Genomic DNA, 22,680 nt, shown 5'->3' with positions numbered 1-22,680 from the left:
ATGTGTTTCACACGTATTGGGGGGGGCTTTGCAATTATTTTTTAACTTCGTTAATGGTATCCAGTAATGTCTCTAAATTTCATTGTTGAATTAATAGTTTAAAGATATTTATTTATTTATCTTGATTAAAAATTCAAAAAATTGATAAAATTTGTTTTGATTAATTTTGTAAAAAAAAATCCCAAATTATATCAGTTTCAGTTTAGTTTGTTCGTCTTATACACGCTAAATATTCAGATAACAAACATTTAATTTTTATTTGGCTCAAAGTATTGGTTCAAAAGTTATCAGTGATTTGCATGGATTATGTCCATACAATCCATGTCTCTAAATCTTTGCAAAATGTCAAAGTACTATTATGCATGGATTATAATTATTCAATTCATGTCACTGAATTATTTAGAAAAATGTCAAAATACTATTTCGATCATTTATGTAAATTATATGTTAATCTATTGACCAATATTCTGTACGTATATATGAAACATGTTTACTTCATAACACGTATGGAGTGAGCACCTCTTTCAGTAATTATATTTTTAAAACAAAATATATATGGTTGAGGTTGGTGAAATCTCAATTTTTTTTTAAATCCATAATAATAAAAGAAATGATCAGCAATGTAGAATGCGCTACTTAAATATTATTTCAAATAAAGGATACACATTAATTATATATGAGTGAGGCGTTACTAGGATTAGAAAACATGTAGTAAGACCGTCATCCATCCATACGTATTTTGTATAATTTATTTGTAAATATAAGTATGTAAATATATGTATATTAGATATGTTCTTATTCATAACGATTTCCGGAACAGAAGTTGGAAGATACTTCCATTTAAACATTCTGTAGGTTTTAATTCAACAAACACTAATAGGCCTATTAAGCAGAAACATTTTACTGTACAGAGTTTCAGTTTTGATTTTGAGGAGCCTGAGTATATAGGATTATGCATGTCATTATGTATTCAAATACTGTATAAGTATGTTTAATATAGCAAAAATGTTCTCATGACTTGTCATTTGTAACAAACTACAATTCTCTTCAAATTTCTTACAGTGAAAAGATTTATTGTTATCGTTTTATATCAGAAAAATAATGGAAAAATATTTACAGACAGACATGTTACATTGTTTGATGCAAGATCGTTGTTCTTTAGCGACACTTAACGGTAAATAACGAAGCAAACTCAATGTGATGCAGTGGGTGTGCTTATATTATTAATAACATTTTATTAAAGTCTAGCAACAAGAACTTAAAAACAAAACATTTCCATGGGTTCGTTATAGTTTAAAAACATGTTTACTTTTAATCAAAATCGTTTTGTTTGTGCATTTGGTTTCTTAATAAAAAATATTTTCTGAAGTGAAGAAAAGCAAACTATGATACTACACGTACAGTAGAGTTCAAAACAAATTCAAATGAAGTAAACGGTGAAGAATTTTGAACATCCTTCGTTACTTAAATCTAACAAATGTTCGATTCAATGTGTGATAAAAACTAAATTTTACTCATAAATGAGGACTAGTTGTGATTTAATAATAATAGAATATAGAGCAATTAACAAAACCCGAGCCCCCCCCCCCCCCCAAAAAAAAACCCACATCAAAAACAAAACAAAACCAAACGAACCATAAATAAAATGTTTAAGAAGTGTTATACCTCCCATACTTACTCAGAACTTTCTTAAGACAATATCAATGAAATTGATACTTATTTTCAATTTATAATTTCCTCTGATATAGTAGTTAGGCGGACAAAAACATTTTTTTTTAATATTATCAACTAGCGCAGGAATTAACTGTACCCATTAATATAGATCAATGCTTCATAAACATGTACACGTACATTGCCTTTAATCTTTTTGTTGCAGCTGACAGGAACAAAACTATGAACATATTGGGAAGCGGGTGTATACTGCATCATATCTCTTTTATAAATTTTGGTTTTTAGGCCAAATCTCACTTTTTCACTGTCCAAAATACGAATTTCAGATTTAAAAAAAACTGTTGCCCCCCCCCCCCCCCATTCAACCTTTCCGTTTTAACCATGCATCGTCTATTCATAACGACGTAGATTTGTTAACACAATCTGTTTATGGTTCACAAATCAATGTGTAAAGTTTACTACCAATCTATATTGGTATAAAATATATGTAATTCAAAGAGGCTAGCATGTACATACTTATTTGCATATCGTAAACCAAACTTGTCAGATCCAAGATAGATGCTTGATGATTTAATTGCCCTGCAATATCCGTCATGACGTTAATTAGTCAACCCACGTTCTTGGTTACCTCGTTCTGGAAAGTTCTATCCGACAATCAAAACTAAAATCGCGCATTCAAGAAACGAATGGACTCTTTTCATTTTTTTTTTTACATTTCTCATATCTTAATTTCTATGGATACCCTAAATAATTTCCTAGTAAATATATTCGCTTTTTACGTAACCATTCAATATAATTTCATTTCAAACATATATTTCAAAGCAAACTGACTTTGATCCGCGAAGGCGTGTCCACCACCTTACTCTCATTTTTGCTATTTCGGACTGGCTTATCGAAAACGAAAAAAGGTCATTGATTTATTTCTCAATTATTACTTTTCAGGTAAAATTCAATTATAGCTCACGGACATCAACTCATACGTAATGAAATACTAAAGGTGTAAGCATTTACTCTGGTACAGACATTTCGTAGTTTTTGGCAAATGTCTTAATTTATAAGTATAGTTAAATTTTGAATGTATCTTAATTTTCAAATACAAAGCAATTCAAATATTGCTTCAACAGACTCAAGAGAAAATAAAGCAGGTACAGTCATATTTGTTTAAAATTACCTTCACGTCTTTACAATTATCATGAAAACTAGTTTGATTAAAAATTCAACATTTTTAACCATTATCTTACAGTTAAATAAAACATTCTTGAAACAAATTCAAATTCAGACATGCCACACGCACTTGTAGTATTGTTTATATTAGTTATTTTTTATTCGATTTGTAAATTAAGATGTTTTAATTCTTTTATGAGGAATCTTCATTTTCCAAAAAATATACGCCATGAAATATTCAATGTATGCATTCAAACATAACATATTAAAAAGATCTAAGAACTCTCTCTGTCAATGTAAATTATATGTAAAACATTCTGTTAAAATAAAATTTCTTATGAAATTAAATTTTCATTTTAACCGAATACATATAATATCCTTTCCTCCAATTTACTGTTAACGAAAGTGTCAGGAAATGTGTGTACATTTAAGGAATAAGGTATCATTTTTTTTTTATGAATATCGGGATATAAATACGGGTTGGTCACTTGATCAAATCCCATGAAGCCCTAAGGGCTATATCTATGAAGTATCATTGAAAGAATCTACATATTGATTTACTTAAAAGTGTAGGCACTTCTCGTTTACAAATTCTTGACCTTAATATTTTTTTTAAAGAAAAATTAAGCCAATAAAAATTGTTCTTTTATATGAAAAATATTTTAAATTTAAAATTTGGTGTTACCTAACGCATAATTTGTATGTGCATACACATAAAATGATGAAAGAAGTGTTTGTTTCAAGTTGATATGGTTGCAGATAAGAAATTCGGTGCCGATTGATACATGGATTGTATATAAATAACAATGTTCAGAAGAGTTTTGTAGACCTTATGTTATTTTGGATAATAAATAATTTGCGAACATCAAATTTACAGTTAAAGTATCTATAAAAATTGACCGCTATCCACCGAATCTATTGCTGTAGGAAATTAGAAAACAGACTTATTTGAAATATAAATTGAGTATGAATAAATTTTAATTCTAGGATTATTGTTATTTTGAATTTGTTTCCTCTAAATGTTAAAAGTTATGACATATAAAGACTGAAACAAAGAACAATGACTGAGAGGAAATGGAGAACAGAACACGTGCTCACGTAAACTTACTCGGATAAAATCATTTAATATAATCCTCAGAATGTCTTCTGACTCAGACTCCTATATGATGTCAAACGCTCTTTGAAAAACAGTGCAACCCACTCATTGTTTGTATATTTATAAGTTCATGCACAAACATATTATTGTAAAAATACATCTATCATAATTAAACAAAAACAACAAAATATATGCATTTGTTCTCTGTCATTAAATAAGAATTATTATTCCCCCCCCCCCCCCACTATATCTGAGACGCGGTTCACATTACTCTCTTGGACCTTTATTTTATAGAGAATGTGATGGTCAAGTAAATGAATTATCATCATAACAAGACAGTTCTCTTCATTGTCAGGAGGAATCAGAAGGAATATTTGACTTACCGCATGCTTCCAGTGTGATTTTTTTATATAGTTCAGTTTTCCATATAAATATAATGTTTGACGCATCGGTGCAATTATAGAAATTATAAAATAAATTTTTTGTTTGCTAAAATAAACCTGTTCACTGTCGCAAAGTATTTTTATAAACAATAAGAAAAATGTGTACAAAAGTAACGTTTACCAGGTACTTTTTGTTGCAGATAAGAAACTTTTACAACTTATGAAAGAAGAATATCCATTCTCAGACTGCTATGATTTTTTTATTAATAATAATAACAATTCACAAACATTGAGATCATTAGTTATGAAAACTTTTGAATCTATTGTTAATTTTCTTAAAACTATTCTATCTACATTGAACTGTTCGTATTTTAATTACTCAGTATCGGAGAACGTAATTAACAAAGGTTTTTAATATGCTTTGGGTGTTCCCTTGTTGAGTTTTAAGATGATGATTATTAATGCCTTATTTTTTTCAACTTCGTTTAGAAGCTTGAAGTTTAGACTTTATCTCCTTTAGAAAGAAATTAGTCTACTGTATAAAGGTATAGGAAAATATAGAACGAGATCCTAGTAAGTTGTCTGAACCAACTATATATTATATATGGCGTAAAATATATTAAAACCATAGGAAAATATTGAAATTTAAAGTTGAATACTTAGTATATATTTTGTTCATTAAATAAATAATAGTTTATGACAACAAAAACATGTCTTCAATTTAGGGTGGAATTAGCCTCCTTTAATCTAGGTAATGTATAGAACCGTACCTCAGAGTGAAAACAAGTTAACTATTTATCAACACTACAAGTTTACAAAAAATGATTTCTATTCACCGAAACAGTTCTTTTTAACCATTGGAGGAGGAATTTATAAAACAGGCTGGTTTAAAGTATATATTGAGTATAAACTTGTTTTGATTTTGAGGTTATTGTTATTTTAAAATTGTTTACAAATATTAAGTTTTAACACATAGACTGACACATAGGAATAGTGACTGAGGGAAATGAAGAACAGAACACGTGGTCACGTATACCTCTGGTAAAATCAATTAATATCATCCTCAGAATGTCATCTGACTGCTCTATGATATTAAACACTCTATTTAAAACAAAGTGCAATCCACTCATTGTTTGTATACTTATATGTTCATGCACAAACATATTATTGTAAAAATACATCTATCATAATTAAACAAAAACAACAAAATATATGCATCTGTTCTCTGTCATTACATAAGAATTGTTAACCCCCCCCCCCCCCACTACATATGAGACGCGGTTCACATTACTCTCTTGGATCTATATTCTATAGAGAATGTGATGGGTCAAGTAAATGAATTATCATCATAACAAGACAGTTCTCTTTATTGTCAGGAGGAATCAGAAGGAATATTTAACTTACTGCATGTTTCCAGTGTGAATTTTTATATAGTTCAGTTTTCCATATAAATATAATGATTGACGCATCACTGCAATTATAGAAATTAAAGAATAAATATTTTGGTTGCTAAAAAAACCTGTTCACTGCCGCAAAGTATTTTTATAAACAATAAATTTTTTTTCTCACAAAAGTAACGTTTACCAGGTACTTTTTGTTGCAGATAAGAAACTATTACAACTTATGAAAGAAGAATATCCATTCTGATATGATTTTTTATTAATAATAATAACAATTTACAAATATTGAGATCATTAGTTATGAAAACTTTTGAATCTGTTGTCAATTTTCTTAAAACTATTTTTTCCACATTGAACTGTTCGTATTTTAATTACTCAGTATTGGAGAGCGTAATCAACAAATGTTTTAAATATGCTGTGGGTGTTCCCTTGTTGAGTTTTCAGATGATGATTATTAATGCCTTATTTTTTTCAACTTTGTTTAGAAGCTTGAAGTTTAGACTTTATCTATTTATCTCCTTTAGAAAGAAATTAGTCTATTGTTTAAAGAACGAAAACCTAGTAAGTTGTCTGAACCAACTGTATATTATATATGGCGTAAAATATATTAAAAACATAGGAAAATATTAAAATTTAAAGTTGAATACTAAGTATGTATTTTGTTAATTATAATGAATAATAGTTTATGACAACAAAAACATGTCTTACATTTTAGGGTGGAATTAGCCTCCTTTAATCTAGGTTATTTATAGAACCGTACCTCAGAGTGAAAACAAGTTAGCTATTTATCAACGCTACAAGTTAAAATGATTACAAAAATTGATTTCTATCCACCGAAACAATTCATTTTAACTATTGGAGGAGGAAATTATAAAACAGGCTGGTTTAAAGTATATATTGAGTATAAACTTGTTTTGATTTTGAGGTTATTGTTAATTTAAAATTGTTTACAAATATTAAGTTTTACCATAAAGACTGACACATAGGAATAGTGACTGAGGGAAATGAAAAACAAAACACATGGTCACGTATACCTCTGGTAAAATCAATTAATATCATCCTCATGTCATCTGACTGCTATATGTTATTTAACACTCTATTTAAAACAAAGTGCAATCCACTCCTTGTTTGTATTTTCATATGTTCATGCCCATTTGTTTGACGCCTTTAGTGCATTTAGGAATCTTTAAAATAATAAATGTTCACTGTCGCAAAGTATACAATAATAAAAAATGTGTACAAAAGAAACATTGACCTTTTTTCGGTTGCCGAAAAGAAACTTTACAACTTATGAAAACAGAATATCCAATATTATATACTTTATGATTTTTTAAGATATGGATTATTTTCTAAAAACCTTCTATCCATTATGTTTAAGAATGTGGTGCATTACTATCGCTAAGAAAAAAGCTATTTTTAAATAACTTTTATCTTCATACCCATATATTTTAAAATTAAGATTACTTATGTCATCATTAATACTGCATCTCCTTGAAAATTATGTCACTTATTAGTATAGGGATGGCAATCGATTGCAGAATTCCTATCGGTTAATTGCAATTCGGTTCGACGATTAACCTGTTACTTGTATAAAAATACGCAGATTTTTGACATATTATTGTTATCTTTAATAATTGTTTTCAATAACACAGAAATCACGTTAGGAATGTTCTGTTTATGTGTAAATCAAAATATAAATTATATCTGATGACAATTATTCAATAAGAAATCTTAGACAGGCAGCATACAGTCATGAAATAGTTTCACCGACTACATGTAAGTAGCAATTTTGCAGACAATTTGACTTTTCAAAACAAAGTCTGCATTGGACAAGTTATAAATCTCTGTTTGAAATGATGATGATCCTTTCAGACAGTAGATCATGTTCATGAACCGTATGTACCCGCTATAGACAATTGTATTTTCTATTTACCAGTAATAATTAATGTCGTGTTTAAAAAGGAAAAATGTAAACTAAATACATTAAACGGTTAAGTAAATGATAATTGTTACGTTACTCAGCAGTGATTTTTGTATTATTCATTAATGATTTATAAAAAAGCTGCACAGGCAAGGCAGTGACTTGTTGTTTAAACAGCCATTATAATTACCATCTATTGACCAACTTTCCTCCAAGAGCTTACATGTTTGGTTCGTTCTCGAAATTTTACACTTGATTAGATAAAAGTCTCAAAGGAAAAAAAATAAAATTTATTCTGACAAAGCGTGAAAATGTTCAGTATTTTTATTTTATAAGACTAACTGATTACTGATTTTGTAACCGGTTACCATTGTTTTGAGCGAGAATAATCGGTAAACCGGTCAGAAATTGCCTAAGTAAATTTAAAAATAAATTACATTTTTGATCTTAGTGACTATATTCTAATCAATTTAAATTAAAGACCGGTAAGACCTCGGGTTCGTGGAAGAAAAGTGGTCAGTATGACTGTGTTCATTGGAATGACTGTCAAAACAACATATGCCATGTCTGTTAAGCTTTTCATAAACCATTAATTAATGATGATACTAATATCGCTGTGAAGCACCGTCACAATCTAGGGACATGTGTCTATGTTACGACATCAATTTATTTCCAAAAGAAAATGCAACTGCCAAAGCGGGCACGTACTTGTTACAACTATCCAAAGTGCAAATTCATTTCAATCGGAGATCCATAACTTGTCATTGGCAGACTCTGTTTTGAGAAGTCGAACTGATTAGTAAGGTCTTACAAACATAACATGGGTATGGTTAGTGAACCTATTGCATGACTATTTGCTTGTTGTTTAAGATTTCTTTTTGAGCAATTATTTTGTGTTATAATTTTATTTATTTACATAAAAAGGGTATTTCTATCGTGCTTTTTGTGTTATCTATACAAATTATTGAAAATGATAACATGTCAAAAAGCTGTGTATTTTGATACGAGTAACCGGTTAATCGGTCGAAACGAATTGCGATTTACCAATTAGCAATTCTGCAATCGATTGCATCCTAAGATATACAGGTAGGAAAATTAGAATGAGAATCTAGTAAGTTGTCTGAAATTGTGTTCAACCCCACTGTATATTATACATACAAAAAAATATGCTAAAACCGTAGGAAAATACTAGTATTCAAATTTTAAAACTAGAATTTGCATTTAAAAAAATAATTAATGGCTTATGACTAATAAACATATCAAAAATTTTAAGGTAGATCTACTGATTAATTTGTTGACAACCCAGCCTTCTTCAATATCTAGGGTAATCAAAGAACCGTAACTCAGAATGAAAATAAAGAAAAGAACATGGGTTCACGATTTACCTTCCTTTGATTCATACCCTTAATTTTCATTAAAATGTCATCTGATTACCTAACCGATATTGAGCGTCATCATAATTAACATTTCAGTAAATACATTTTTCTGTTTGCATGCAAATCAAAAGAAACCCAACAACCAAATGGTTGGGTTTGTTTTCTGTTATTTTATATGTACAGTTGAAAAAAAAATACCCCTCAGATCAAATGTTCAATGCCCATTACATTTCGTGTTCTTTTAATTGAATTGATGTATGTGGTGATTAAGTTAAAAATGGAGACCATTCTTCTAGTTGTCAGGTTAACTTTTTGACTAACCTTATGGCTATCGTTTTCCTAAACCCTTTTTAAAATAGATGATAGAAAGCCCCCTCTCTTATTATTGTGCAAAACAGATGAGTTAAATAATTGTTATAAATATAATTAATAAATAGAAGAATTGGTAACAACGAACCATAACTTCGTCCATAGAATAATACATACCGACAGTATAAGTAATATATATATATATATATATATATATATATATATATATATATATATATATATATATATATATATATATATATATATATATATATATATATATAAATAAATATATATATATATATATATATATATATATATATATATATATATATATATATATATATATATATATACCCATACAAATATATAATTATTTCAACATATTCATGTTGTTGAATTGTAAAGAAACGATAAAGTATAAACAAATTAAAACTGTCGTTTAAAGACAGACTTCCAAAGAACAGTTGTTACTTTTCACATTTTTTGTAGAACAAAGGTGTATGCATAAATGTGAACACAAAGCATCATAAAATTTAAAGACAAATACAATACAAACTACAAGTCTATAAAATATCATTGTTGTTATTTTCAATCAGTTGATACCGTAAACAATAAAATTACCAAAACGCCGGAGTCTATTCACTTCTTCAGCCCGATATTTGTTGCTAGCCAAGGGTTTGCAATCTGTTCATCTTCCTTTAAAGATAGATGGAACAGTCCATACAGTGGTTTCATTTTCATTTGCTGTACCCTATGCAGCGTGTAAGATTTCTATTCTGGGTCGACCCCAGATTATAAATGGCTATTGAAGGAAGCGATATTCCGCAGTTAATTGGTATGGCCTCATCGAACCTGTGTTTGTTTTTTCCGTTTTGTAAAAAAAGAAAAATTATGTCCACGCTTATAACTTAAATCGCACTTAACGTTGTTGTAGCCACACAATTACGAAAACAAAATTTACGATTCGTTGCATTACAGTAGTGAAATTTCATATTGTTGATCGTTTTCTCAACAAAATGTACAGAATATAAGGTCAACAAAATATGACGAACCATTGTACTAATTTAGATTTTAAGATGAAACATAAATGATTTTAAAAGCCAATTTAAATCAAAAATGTAATATTTGACAGATATAACCATTATCATAATAATTTAAATTATCAATTTTGCAATGAAGCAAGTTATATATTTACCAACTTTATTAACTATATTGACACACACACACACACCATTTTGTAAGATAATCATTGCAACATAAATGCGATGTTATTATACACATGTTTTTTGCATATCCTTAGTTTTGCTGACTTATTTTTTTTATATGTTATCAGTGGCCGTGGGGTACGGACAGTCAGGAGCACACACTTAATCACACACCTAATCACACACCAAATCCATGTACCTGGTTCACCATTGGAAGTTCAAGTGTATTTAATGCACATATGTTAAAAACACTGAAATGCACCCAAAACCATTTAATTTGTACTTGAAACATTTTTAAAAACCTTTAGAAATTGCTGTAAAAATATAAACTGTCAAGTGTTCTTCACTTGAATGCTATCAGCTTAATGAGGATGAGTAATTGAAGAATACTTGGGCGTTCACCAATAATTCTCACTAAATGAGTTTTGTTTAAATTTTTGGTTGCAGAATTTGTGATTGTAAATCAAAAGTTTTATTTTCAGTTGCCTTAACTTTGTATACTTTAATTTGTCGTAATTGCAATATTTTTAAATGATGAAGTGCATGTACGGAAAGGCAGTTGGGATAATGTGTATTAAAAAGAAATAAAAGTAGGGTTTCACATTTGGTTTCAATTAAACAAAATATGTAACCTGTTGCAGTTACATTTTTAAAAATACGATTACTAATAACGACAGCATCAATTGTAATGGACTAGTATAATTGTTGGTCTAAAACATTCAGTGTACTTTTCACGATCCCATACAGGTCTAAAACATTCAGTGTACTTTTCACGATCCCATACAGGTCGAACGTGCTAATGCCAACATACAAGTCAATAACCACAAAACTAAATAAATGTTAATCATAACAAAATATCAACATAGAAAAGGTGGTATACAAAACGAGATCTAATTTTGGATTCCCCTGACTTTAGTTTAATGGAATTAATTCTTGTCTAAAACATTTAAAAAAAATTAAAAGGATAACATAAACAAAACCACATAACATATATGAAAACGTTCAACGAATGATATGGATATTAACAACACTGTCTTTAAACAAATAAACTATTTCTATAAACAACAAGTAAATATATGTTCAGGTATCTCAATTATTGCACTAAATTTAAAAACTTTCAAAATGCTTTTATGAATGACTAGCAGTTCTCCAATCATTTTAGTAATGTCATTTGAAATGTCATCAAAACATAGAGAAAACGATAAGCGTCCCACCAAATATAAACAAGCGTCGAAACACACCACCAAATGTAAACAATAGATTTTCACATGGAAATCTTTAAATTCCCAAATTAGGATTTTTATCAGTCTTGGAATGAAAGAAAATTCTTAATTGAAGCCGGTAATGGCAAGCTTTGAATGCTTGTTAGAATTTCAGATCCAACAGAGCATTGAAGAAGGTGTTCTCGTATACTTTTCCGGCAGATGTTAGTCAGTGGGCGTACTGACATGGTCAGTTCTTGCATCAGTTGGTGGAACTTTGACTGCTCCGGTGTTTTTCCTGGCAGAAACATCCATGATTCGCTAGATACATCCCAGCCACATTGGATGAGGTACTCGGCAGCCTCGAGAAAGCCACGCCAGACCAGGAAACACAGAGGTGAATTGGGCGAGCCAGGCGTTCTTATGTAAAAACAATATATAAGGTTATGATAACTGATCACAAGTACATTTTAGGGATAGCTATATAAATTATCTCTTTATACATTTTGGAAATTAAATTCTACCTTTCAATTCGATAAACTCTTTCTACTTATATTTCAAAAATAACATTTTAGAGGTTTACCTCTTAAATTCTACCTTTCAATTCGATAAACTCTTTCTACTTATATTTCAAAAATAACATTTTAGAGGTTTACCTCGATTGATCAGCAGATGATCGTTTTTCCATGCAAAGACTAGATCCTGCTTGAACAAGGATTTTCATGGTGGACAAACTGAAGTTTCCTAAGACAGACTGCATGACGCAGTTATGGAGAGGAGTGTATCCATCTTTATCTGTGACGTTCAGTTTAGCACCCGATTTGATCAACATCAACAATATTGCATCACGTCCATCTTTGTCTGTTGGAAAGAGAGAAAGAGATGTTTTACAAAAAGAAACTCATGCTTGAATTTAACGCCAAATGTATTCATAATAACAGTTTTCTTGCAAAGTTGTTACTAACTTTTTAGTTTTTGACATTTATGAAGCGCCGTTGCCTTGTTTGCACCAGTAACATTCGGATCTGCTCCAGCATCTAATAAAACTCGTACAATATCAACGTTTCCCAGTGAAACTGCCATTAAAAGTGCGTAATCTTGGCGGGAAACTCGATTGCACTTATTTGGATCTGCTCCAGCTTGCAGTAAGCTCTTCACAATTTCTACATTTTCAACCATAACACCACTGTAGAGAGGCATGTAAGAATTATCGTCTTTGACATTTATATCAGCCCCATGTTTAAGAAGGATTTCAACGTTTTCCTCTTTGTTATTATATATTGCGTAGTGAATTGCTCGTCGTCCACAGTTTTCAGTGACGTCAACGTGTGCACCAAGTCTAATGACGTACTCAAGAACGTGAGGATCGTCTGCTTGCGCAGCGTAATGAATGGCTTGCCTGCCTTCAGAATCTTTGGTTTCAATGCTAGCCCCTTGATTTATGAGCAGCTCTATAATTTTTAAGTGTGATTTCAATACAGCTCTATGTAGGGGTGTTTGTCCACCTTGTCGGAGTTTTGTCTTCATGTTGACTGACACTGTTCGCGACTCAATAAACGCCAACACAGCATCAAAGTGACCATGATCAACAGCAACATGGAATGGAGTTAGTCCTTCTTTATTTGTTCTTGCAGAATAAACATGGGCTCCTTTCTCTATGAGAAAATTTATCATGGCCACGTTTCCAGTCTGAGCAGCAAAGTGCAATGGCTGAAAGCCATTCTCATCTGACCAGTTGACAAAAGATCCAGCTTTTAACAGAAATCGAACGATATCTATATTCCCAGAGATAACAGCATACTCTAAGGCCCGCTTTTGGTTCTGGTCAATGTACTGCACCGACGGTTGTCTATGTTGACTTTGGAATAACTCTTGAACTATATCATATTGGCCGTTCCTGGCCGCCATACATAGACCCTCATTAACATCGTAATGTTTATTGTGTTCCTGGTTTCTCAATAAAGTTCTAACAGCTTCCAAATCGTCGGATTCAATTGCCTCAAGAAGTCTACTATTCATTTTCCTCGGTTTATGAAAACTTCATACTCTAACTCACGATTGCACGTAAAACATCCAGTTTACTCATGATTAATTCACTCAAGATCTCTTGTTTTGGAACTCTTTAGTGTTAGAGTAAGGAAAGGTACATGGTATTTTTTTCATTGTTTATTTTTCTTCCTTTGTGAATATCCATTGTTATACAATAAACGATACAATAAATACAATTAGATTTATTTTAATAGTTTAATAATTTTTCATGTTTGAATGGACAAAATATTTTTTTAACACTTTTTTACACTTTCTGTTTGAAATGTATTTAATCATTGTTTCATTTCAGGTGTAAAGCATGAACAGGCATTCTATAGCTGTGTAGAGTTAGTTTACAGTTAATTTTTTTATTCCTTCAAATTTTATCAGTTTGCTGCAGTTTATGGGGGAAATGAAAGACGCTTAAATAATATTTATATTTAAAACACACACACACACACACAAAAGAGTAAAAAGTTATATATTAATTCAGTTGAATTATATATAGGTATTTTTTGAAATACAAAACATGCAAAATTTTCTAGGTTCATTTCGAACAAATAATTTGAAACCAGAATAAACTGGATTTTTTCAGATTATATGCAAATTAAGAGGTCGCAGAACTATCGTGGGACTGAATCATTTTTTACAAAGGGGGGAGACAGACATAAAATAGGGAATAAATGGCGGTTAAATCACCTCCTTCTTCCTTGAACCTGCTTGGAAAATGTTATATTCCGAGTTTAACAGATCGGAAATAAACTGCCTATCAGCTATTTACAATTATCACCCGGAATCCTAACAATCAATACAACCAGTGCATCCATGAGCGTTTTCAAGTAGAACGCACCACGATACCGAGCATGTGCGCATGTTTGTGGCTTTAAGAATATCATTCCGTCAGCCCGACAAGGGACTGGAAACCCGGTAAGCAATATGTACGTGGTGTATATAATGTAACAATTAATTGAAAGGTAACATTATATCTGTTATACACTTTCTTTTCTGTTAGTGTCTGTACAGAATATATAAGGTATATGACGTCTTGATGTGAAATATGTTAAATTTACTTTACATTTCCTTTATATGTCTGTCCTGCTTCTATTTCAACAGATGTACTGTACATGAAGCGGGTTGAAATCTATCTTATTTTTTATCATGTATGATGTATATGAAATGAACTTTTGACCTACTTGTTCTGTCTTTACTTCACTGTACAAAGCCAACGCATATCGATCGTCTGCTAATAAACCCTTCAAGCGATCAGCTGTTCATTCTATTTTTAACTAGGAAAATGTGAACCAACGAACGAAAAATAAAATTCAACCAACCAAAACATTTAGACAAAATAAAATGATAGCCTTGATAAAAATATGGTGAATAGAGGGTATTATAATGTTAACAATATACAGGTCATTGATTTCTGTACTGCACTGCCGTGCTCCAAATACCCGTCCTTGAACCTCCTAATTGTTATGCATATAATTAACTTGACCGCGCAGTCTCCACAACTGGCTAATAAACGGATATATATTTACGGGAAGCGCGATGATTTCACTGTGGATTTCTCCAAACAGACGACAACTCTGAACTTGCACTGTATTAGGTACTCAGCATTGATTAAGGATCTTGAAAGGTATTTAGTCGGGGCGTCTTGTGACATAAATCGTTTTTAGAGTACTATGTAATTCGCGCGTGTGCCTATTGAGGGTCGGTCTAGATGGTTTTTTTAGGACAAAATATACTGGTTGTTATGGTGCTAATCTACTTGAGTGTCTTGTGCAGCCAGGAACAACAGTAGATAAATTGATCAGACATTCTCATACTTTCTTCTTTTTCCACAGATCCCTATACTGTACGCGCTTTGTTTGTGTCCAACACAGTGAAAACCATGGAAAACGGCTTCACGGGTAAGGATAATTTGAATGGTTGATGGTCGTTGAGAATTTATCAAAGCTTCCGAGGTCTGTGTGGAGAACTCACTAAAAATAAAGTTAAAATAATTATTTCACTTTAAGAAGAAATTTTTAGTAAGTTTTATAAATCAAACATGCCTTGCTCCAGAAAAAAAATCTATTTTCTGAAGCGCTGAACTTTACTTCAGAATGGTTTTTTCTTCTTAGTTTTAAGTTAAAAATAGATCCAAGGAATAGTAATTTGTAATTGATAAACGGAGTAAATCATTAAAAGTGTAAAAGATTTGGGCATTTTTAAAATTCCTATTTTAAAAAAAAACTGGGTTTTCTGGTTGCGTTTGATAAAAAGACTCAACTAAATATAGATATTGTGCGTTTACAGAATATGTCCATGAACTAGAGCAATTTTTTTTCTCAAAGGTTAACTTGTATTTTAAAATAGGGAGAAAACGTCTGCCTTTTATTCTTTGTTATGTAATGTTTTGCACATGATTTATTCCATTACTAACGAAAACTTTCTCTTATAAATTGATAGTTTATAACTTGATAACTTGTAATAGTTTCATACAGCATTAATTAATTAACATTAATGCAGGTATCATTAATGCAATAGGATAATATTTAGTATGTAGTTAAATTTTAAAAATTAAAGATAAGTGTTTGAAATTTTCGAGCGCTGTTAAATGCATTTGGAATTATCAGATAAGTTGATACCCTAATATACAGTTTATAGAATTTAATCAGAAAAGGAGAAGTTAAAAGAGGTTATCAAATGTGAAAACAAGTTAAGGTAAGCTGTCTCACAGAGTTGCGTTGCAGTACACGGATACAAGAGATTAATGTAAGTAATGGCAGAAATCATGTGCCTTGAATGTTTGCACGGGTATTTGTCTGTTAGACAATTTACCCAATGGCTATATAACAAACACTAGGGTTCCTTAAAATAATCCAATTGCAGGCATAACAACAGAGGCTAACGAAGAAACCAAGGAAATGTTGTCGCCTGAAAAAGAAACTGGCACTCCTTTACCAGACGAGAGCGGTATTCCTGATAGTATGAACGACCCTTCCTACACTGATTCAGTCAGTAGCACAAATAGCCGCACGGCGCTCCTACAAAACGACAATTCTAAAGATGACAATGGCATAAACAAATCTTTTCCTGAGAACGAACCATCATCCAATCACAGCTCATTTTGGGACATAAGCGATTTCGGTCACGAAATTTCAGGGAAAATTTCGATGAGAGAAAAGAGACGTGAGAAAGAAAAGGGACATGGTCTTTTAGAGAGTATAGCTTATATAGATCCTTTAGTTCCGCCATCCCCTGACGTCAACAGACTCCGAAGTATATGTCGAAATGCAGTGCAGTCGCTCAGTCAGGAGGTGGTGTACAGATCAATGTCTGTTCTTGCTGTTAACGAAAAAGAACAGAATAATTTTGGCGAGAAAGGAACAGTAGAAGCAGTCGAAATAGAGGTAGAAGAAATCGGATTTATCAACAATCACCTCAGAAATCTGATTTTTCTAAGCATTGGTATATCTCTTGTCAGCACTGCCACTGGTTCTCTCCGAAATCTTTTGAGCAGCATGCACCACGAAAGTGGTATTGGGGTGTACTCTCTAGCTGCAAGCTATGGAGCATTTACTTTCTTTAGTCTAATTTCTCCATTTGTCGTTCAGAGATTCCGTCCTAAAATATCTCTTGTTGCAGGAATATTTACACAGCTCATATATGTCACTGCAAATTTACTTCCAACCTTTTATATATTTATACCTGCATCCTTCCTTCAAGGAATGGGAAGCAGTCTATTGTGGAATGCAATGAGTACATACACGAGTTACCTTGCAAGAGCGTCAGCAATCAAAAACGGAAAGAAAACGGAGGACGTGGCCAGCAAATATTTTGGAATTTTTTTCTTTTTCCACCAATTTTCGTTCGTTGTTGGAAACCTGATCTCCTCGATTGTCCTGCTCTTTGGTCCTGGAAGTCAGGAACAAACTAGCACCATAACTACTCGAAACATCCTCAACATATCTTCATTCAATGAATCTCAGCATGACTTAAACATGCTCCACCAAAACACTGTAAATATATGCGGGTCAAAGTTCTGTAGCCATTATAAAATGGAAAACGCCAACATGAACGTTACTGAAGAAACAACTGGTACCTTACTCGGGGTGTACGGGATGTGTGTCGTTGTTGCACTTGTTGTTTCCCATGTGTTGCTAGACCCCATTGTAACTTACCAAACCTCAGGGTTCCATTGTCATCAAATGTTCAATCAAGTCAGGTCCGTCTTGAAATGCATTATCGACAGAAAATTCCTCCTCATTATACCTATGTTGATGTATAGTATGATGCAACTAGGGTTCGCAGCAGCAGAGATGACAAAGGTATACTAAACCGACATGTCACTAATGTAGAATTGTTTTAATTGAAATTCATACAAACATAAAAATGTATTGAGTCTAGATATCAAAACTAATGAGGGTTATGTAATAAAGGCAGACACAAAAACATACTGAGATAAGGTTTTTTTCAGTTCTAAATTTCAATAGTTAATTACAATTGGTTTTTCTCTATTACTATGAACAGATATGTTAAATAATCAATTTTTTAAAAACCATTTAAGTTGAATTTAATACATTTTTTCTATATATTAGGCGTTTGTGTCTTGTTCACTTGGAATCCACATGGTCGGCTACACAATGATAGCATATGGTGTATTTGGAGGCTTCAGTTCTTGGATTAGTGGTATCCTGTGTGAATATGTCGGAAGAGTTTCGCTTATTTCATCAGGTAGGTTTTGTTTTAAAAATTTTTTTTTTTATGTTTACTTACTTCCAGCAGAGCGAAATTAATGCCTTTTTGTTTTCAGAACCCATTTTCTTTTCCATTGTAGATCCAGAGTATTTGGAGATTGAATTTGTTTTCCGTTCCAGATCTTGTACCTCATCAGAATGTGTGTAATTGAAGTTGAATGCAAATATGTTTTAGTTAAATTCCATTACGATTTGGAATCGTTCAACTTCATGTGCAAACATCTGACCAGCAAAGAAGCAGAACTTGTTATCTAACATGCATGTCTTATTTACAGATCCTTTATTTGTTAAATCAATTACCTTATCCTTGCAGCTCCCGCTCAATTAGTTAAATTAAAAAAGACCCTTAACCCAATAGGGTTTCCAGAGAGAGATATCCAAAGTTCATTTGACCAATTAAAGATGGACTTCTGGGGATGTTTATCTGCGACATAGTTATTTCCTTTTCCATCAAGTGCATTTCACATATTTTGATGACGTCATGGATTAATGATGCTTATGTCATCAGATATACTCATGGATGGTTTAAGAGTTTTAGTTTTGGCAGAGTGGTGAGTATACCTTTCCTTGGTTCTACCCGGTGAAGCCCGAAATTTTGATGTCATTTGTGAGGCGGCTCCATACACTTTAACATCAGTCAAATTTTTCAGCATTTTTTACAAATTACCTCCACAAGCACATACAAAAAACACACAGGGAATTATTTTTCAGCGCAAAAGCGAGCACTGGCATCATTAATCAGAAACGTTTAACACAGCATATTTAGCAAAATCAAACAATACATGCTTATTCACTTATAGTTATAATAAATCATGAAGACGAAAGTTTTGCTTGAAAACATAACAATTTATGAATTCATTTCAGATGTACATTAAAAGAAGCCTACATTCATTTATATACACGAATTGCAAGATTATACATGTACATGTATAACTAAAAACATAAAAAGAATGGTAAAATGTTTTATTATTTTTATTGAGTCATATATTTGTAGATTTTTCTCCATGATATGTTGAGCCAAACTTAATTCAATATAGAGATATAATTGCGTCACTATTTTTTTCCAGGAAGTAAAGAAGATTTTTTAGACTATCAAGTGATGGAACCGCCTCTTTTAATCTTGGGTGGGACCTATAACCTCACTTAGACCCTGAAAATCAGAGAACCCTCTATCATATTCTATGTAAGCTAATTTATTTCCGTTTCTTTTGCTAGCCGCCTGTTTGAACCTAGCTCTTCTGCTCTTTATGGTTGTGTGGGAGCCGAATCCAGAATATCCAGTCATATTTATCACCCTTTTAGGAGTGTGGGGTGTGGGTGATGGAATATGGATGTCACAAGTTAACAGTATGTATTTCTCTTTTTAAAATCCAACGGCTTTTAAATTTTTTTTTATATTTTTTTTAACCTTTCAGCTATATTGCTTAAAATCGGAATTGTTTATTATCATGAAGGTATTGTAAGTGCCCTTTTTCCTGACAAACTCGAGGATGCATTCGCTAGTCTGCGAGTTCTACAGGGTTTGGGAGCCACTCTTTTGTTCTGCTATTCGAACAGCCTGTGTGTTCTGGAGAAAATGTACATTCTCGCAGCTGTATGCATCATCGGTACAGCTCTGTATATTGGTGTCGAGATTACTGAGAAGAAAAAAATGACTAAAAATGAAAAGACCGATACGCCTTAAACAAAATTCCTTCCATAAGCGAGTAAAGATAACGCAATTCACATGTTTATCAAAGCTTTAACGTCAGCATTTTGGGGTTGCATTTTATTAATATGAAACAAATGAGGAAATTTAAGCATTTTGCATACTAAACTATTATATTGTACATATAAGATCAAACGCCATGTTGTAGCATTAACGTGCATATTTATATGTCTCAGTGTGTTCAATGTTTTCACTATCTCACAGAACCATGCATTGCATAGTTGGTTCCATATCATTGTTTTGCTGATCATGAAAGCAGAACCTTAAGTTTAATTTTTTTGCTATAGAGTGATTGTCTTATTTCACTGGCAAAATTAACTTCAATCTCTGCATTTATCAATGAGAGGTTTCGAAGTACTACATGTAGAATATTATTTCTACGCGAGTGTTTTCGTTGAATATTTTTGGCAGGATACTTTGCAATTATGTTTATTCAAACAATCAGGAGGTTTTTTTTCTTTGAAAAATTTAACTAAATTACAAAATTAAAAAAAAAATGTAATATAATATTATGAAAGCTTACGGTTAGAAACTTTCCATTGATTTAAGATTTGTCTTTAAAGATATATCAATTATTTCAAGTAATCTTGTGCCAGAAATGTTCAATAGGGCATTACTATGTAATGTTATTTCAGCATATCCATTTCTGTGAAATATAGAATATGAGAAAGGAAAAGAATGCTGACACGCATTATTGGCTTCTTTAATTAGCTTGAACAAACGAATTGCAGCATTTGACAGTTGTAATTGCTCGCAGGCTTTTTATCTATCATACTGATATAATGTAGAAAGAGTGTCAAATTATGTGCATTTTATTTTTATACCAGTTTCATGACCTGTAAATATTATCATTAAATGCATTCATCTCGGAAAAAATAAAAAAATGTACCTGCACGTGATCACATTTTTGTTGTTTTTATTGTTCCTGTATATATACTGTTAATAAGTGATTCATTATTTTGGCCATGGACTTTGATATTTTGTGTATACCGCACAGGTTAGAGTCATTTTAAAAAACAGTCTGACGTCAAATCTACAACCTTTTGTGATTGAGAAAATTAAAAATAGTTAGCAATACATAAGTTGTACACTCATATCTATATATAAATTGTTGGCTCTAGATGATAAAGTTGACGATATGCCAAAATTGAAAAATTATACCTAATGTGCAATAAAAACATTTTTTTTGGTGTGATTTCTTCGTTGGAGTTTCTTGGTGTCATTAAGTATTATTATTATTATTATTATTATTATTATTATTATTAATGTTATAATTATTATGGTTTTGGATAAACCTTCTCGATCTATCAAGACTTTCTGTTTGCATAGCACTACCAATATGGCGGATAAAGTGAATTACATGGATAAATTATGCAGTGTCCGGTTACAGTCGAGAGTCCACGACCTTTACGAAGAATGAGTGTAACTAGAGCGAGTAAAGCCTAGACAGGTCAACTTGACAGTCGTAATAATGGTGACTAACCACCGTGTAGGATTTTAAGCTGATATTCATTTAAGACAATGAAGAGCTGTAATGATTCATGATTCAAACGCGGTTGTATACATGTATATAAACCGCTGGTACACTTTAAACAATATCGTAATCTACACATTTAAGTTTTTCGACATTACTCTCCAATATTACTTAGATCCAGTAAAGAAAATTTCATGTATCCATATTGATTATGTCTGGCATATTTTGTATACATATTGACACACATAATGGTACCATATATATGGCACGCCAAATTCACAAAAATGAGCAAAACAGTTTCACAGTCGATAAACTAGGTTCATCGAGTGTAAACTGTAATTAACCGGCAGAAATTGGTTTACTACGTAATGTTAAATTGGTCATAGGAAAAACCCTACAGCTTCTTTATTTAAAAGGCTAAAATTGAAAGTAATAATTGCGCACCTTGTATGGTTTTTAAAGTAATGCACAGTTTCTTTTTCCGCTAATTTATTTTTGATAATTGGGTCAACGATACAATACTATAATCTAAATGCAAAACCACATAAACAGTTGTAAATTTATCTTTTTTTATAACAATATAATCATAGCTTTCAAGAATGGCAGATAGACCAAGCCTTGTATGTATATATATGTGTGTGTGTGTGTGTGTGTGTGTGTATATATATATATATATATATATATATATATATATATATATATATATATATATATATATATATATATATATTACCGTTTTTGTGAATTTGGCGTGCCCTAAATATAGGTTAAATGATAACAGAGTGTCAATTTTCATTACATGTCATCTTTTTGTCTGACGAAAACACTTCAAACAGAAATTATACGTTAGCAACCCGTGTTTTGACTCTTTTTTACATATTGATCTTTGCGAATATTTTTTTTTCCGATTACCTTACCAATTAGGAATTTATATTTCTATTTTCAAATGCAAATTCTTCACCTTGTTTTTGAAGGGCATTTGTAAGAGACTATCATTT

The 22,680-nt window shown here is 31.5% G+C and overlaps 2 protein-coding genes and 1 long non-coding RNA gene across 8 annotated transcripts in view; 1 reads left to right on the top strand and 2 right to left on the bottom strand.

Moving 5' to 3' along the window:
* LOC128186910 (uncharacterized) overlaps positions 1–2,264 on the bottom strand; it is a 4,167-nt gene extending 1,903 nt beyond the window's left edge. The window contains exon 1 of the long non-coding RNA XR_008244004.1: positions 2,188–2,264. This is a non-coding gene — a long non-coding RNA (uncharacterized LOC128186910). The remainder of the gene's footprint in view (positions 1–2,187) is intronic.
* An 8,855-nt stretch (positions 2,265–11,119) lies between these two features.
* LOC128187781 (serine/threonine-protein phosphatase 6 regulatory ankyrin repeat subunit B-like) lies at positions 11,120–13,899 on the bottom strand. Its single transcript, XM_052858359.1, has 3 exons — positions 12,696–13,899; positions 12,387–12,591; positions 11,120–12,150 (listed from the first exon to the last, which is right to left on the bottom strand). The coding sequence occupies exons 1-3, from the start codon at positions 13,747–13,749 to the stop codon at positions 11,832–11,834; spliced, it is 1,578 nt and encodes a 525-aa protein (XP_052714319.1). The 5' UTR covers positions 13,750–13,899; the 3' UTR covers positions 11,120–11,831.
* A 533-nt stretch (positions 13,900–14,432) lies between these two features.
* On the top strand, positions 14,433–21,107 carry LOC128187780 (protein unc-93 homolog A-like). Of its 6 annotated transcripts, none has more exons than XR_008244086.1 (6): positions 14,433–14,685; positions 15,603–15,668; positions 16,633–18,071; positions 18,342–18,477; positions 18,814–19,051; positions 19,716–19,847. XR_008244086.1 is itself a non-coding variant. In XM_052858354.1 (6 exons), exons 2-6 carry the CDS (start codon positions 15,650–15,652, stop codon positions 20,182–20,184), a joined length of 1,956 nt encoding a protein of 651 aa, XP_052714314.1. In that variant the 5' UTR covers positions 14,445–14,696; positions 15,603–15,649; the 3' UTR covers positions 20,185–21,107. The 6 variants fall into 6 exon arrangements, 5 of the variants coding, with proteins under 5 accessions (XP_052714317.1, XP_052714314.1, XP_052714313.1 ...); XM_052858354.1 differs by lacking the exon at positions 18,814–19,051 and adding an exon at positions 19,955–21,107 and having other exon boundaries at positions 14,445–14,696; XM_052858353.1 differs by lacking the exon at positions 18,814–19,051 and adding an exon at positions 19,955–21,107 and having other exon boundaries at positions 14,446–14,685.
* The last annotated feature ends 1,573 nt before the right edge of the window (positions 21,108–22,680 follow it).

The sequence above is a fragment of the Crassostrea angulata genome, chromosome 6 (genome assembly GCF_025612915.1).
Source record: "Crassostrea angulata isolate pt1a10 chromosome 6, ASM2561291v2, whole genome shotgun sequence".
Lineage (NCBI taxonomy): Eukaryota > Metazoa > Mollusca > Bivalvia > Ostreida > Ostreidae > Magallana > Magallana angulata.
This window is presented reverse-complemented; position numbering and strand designations above follow the sequence as displayed.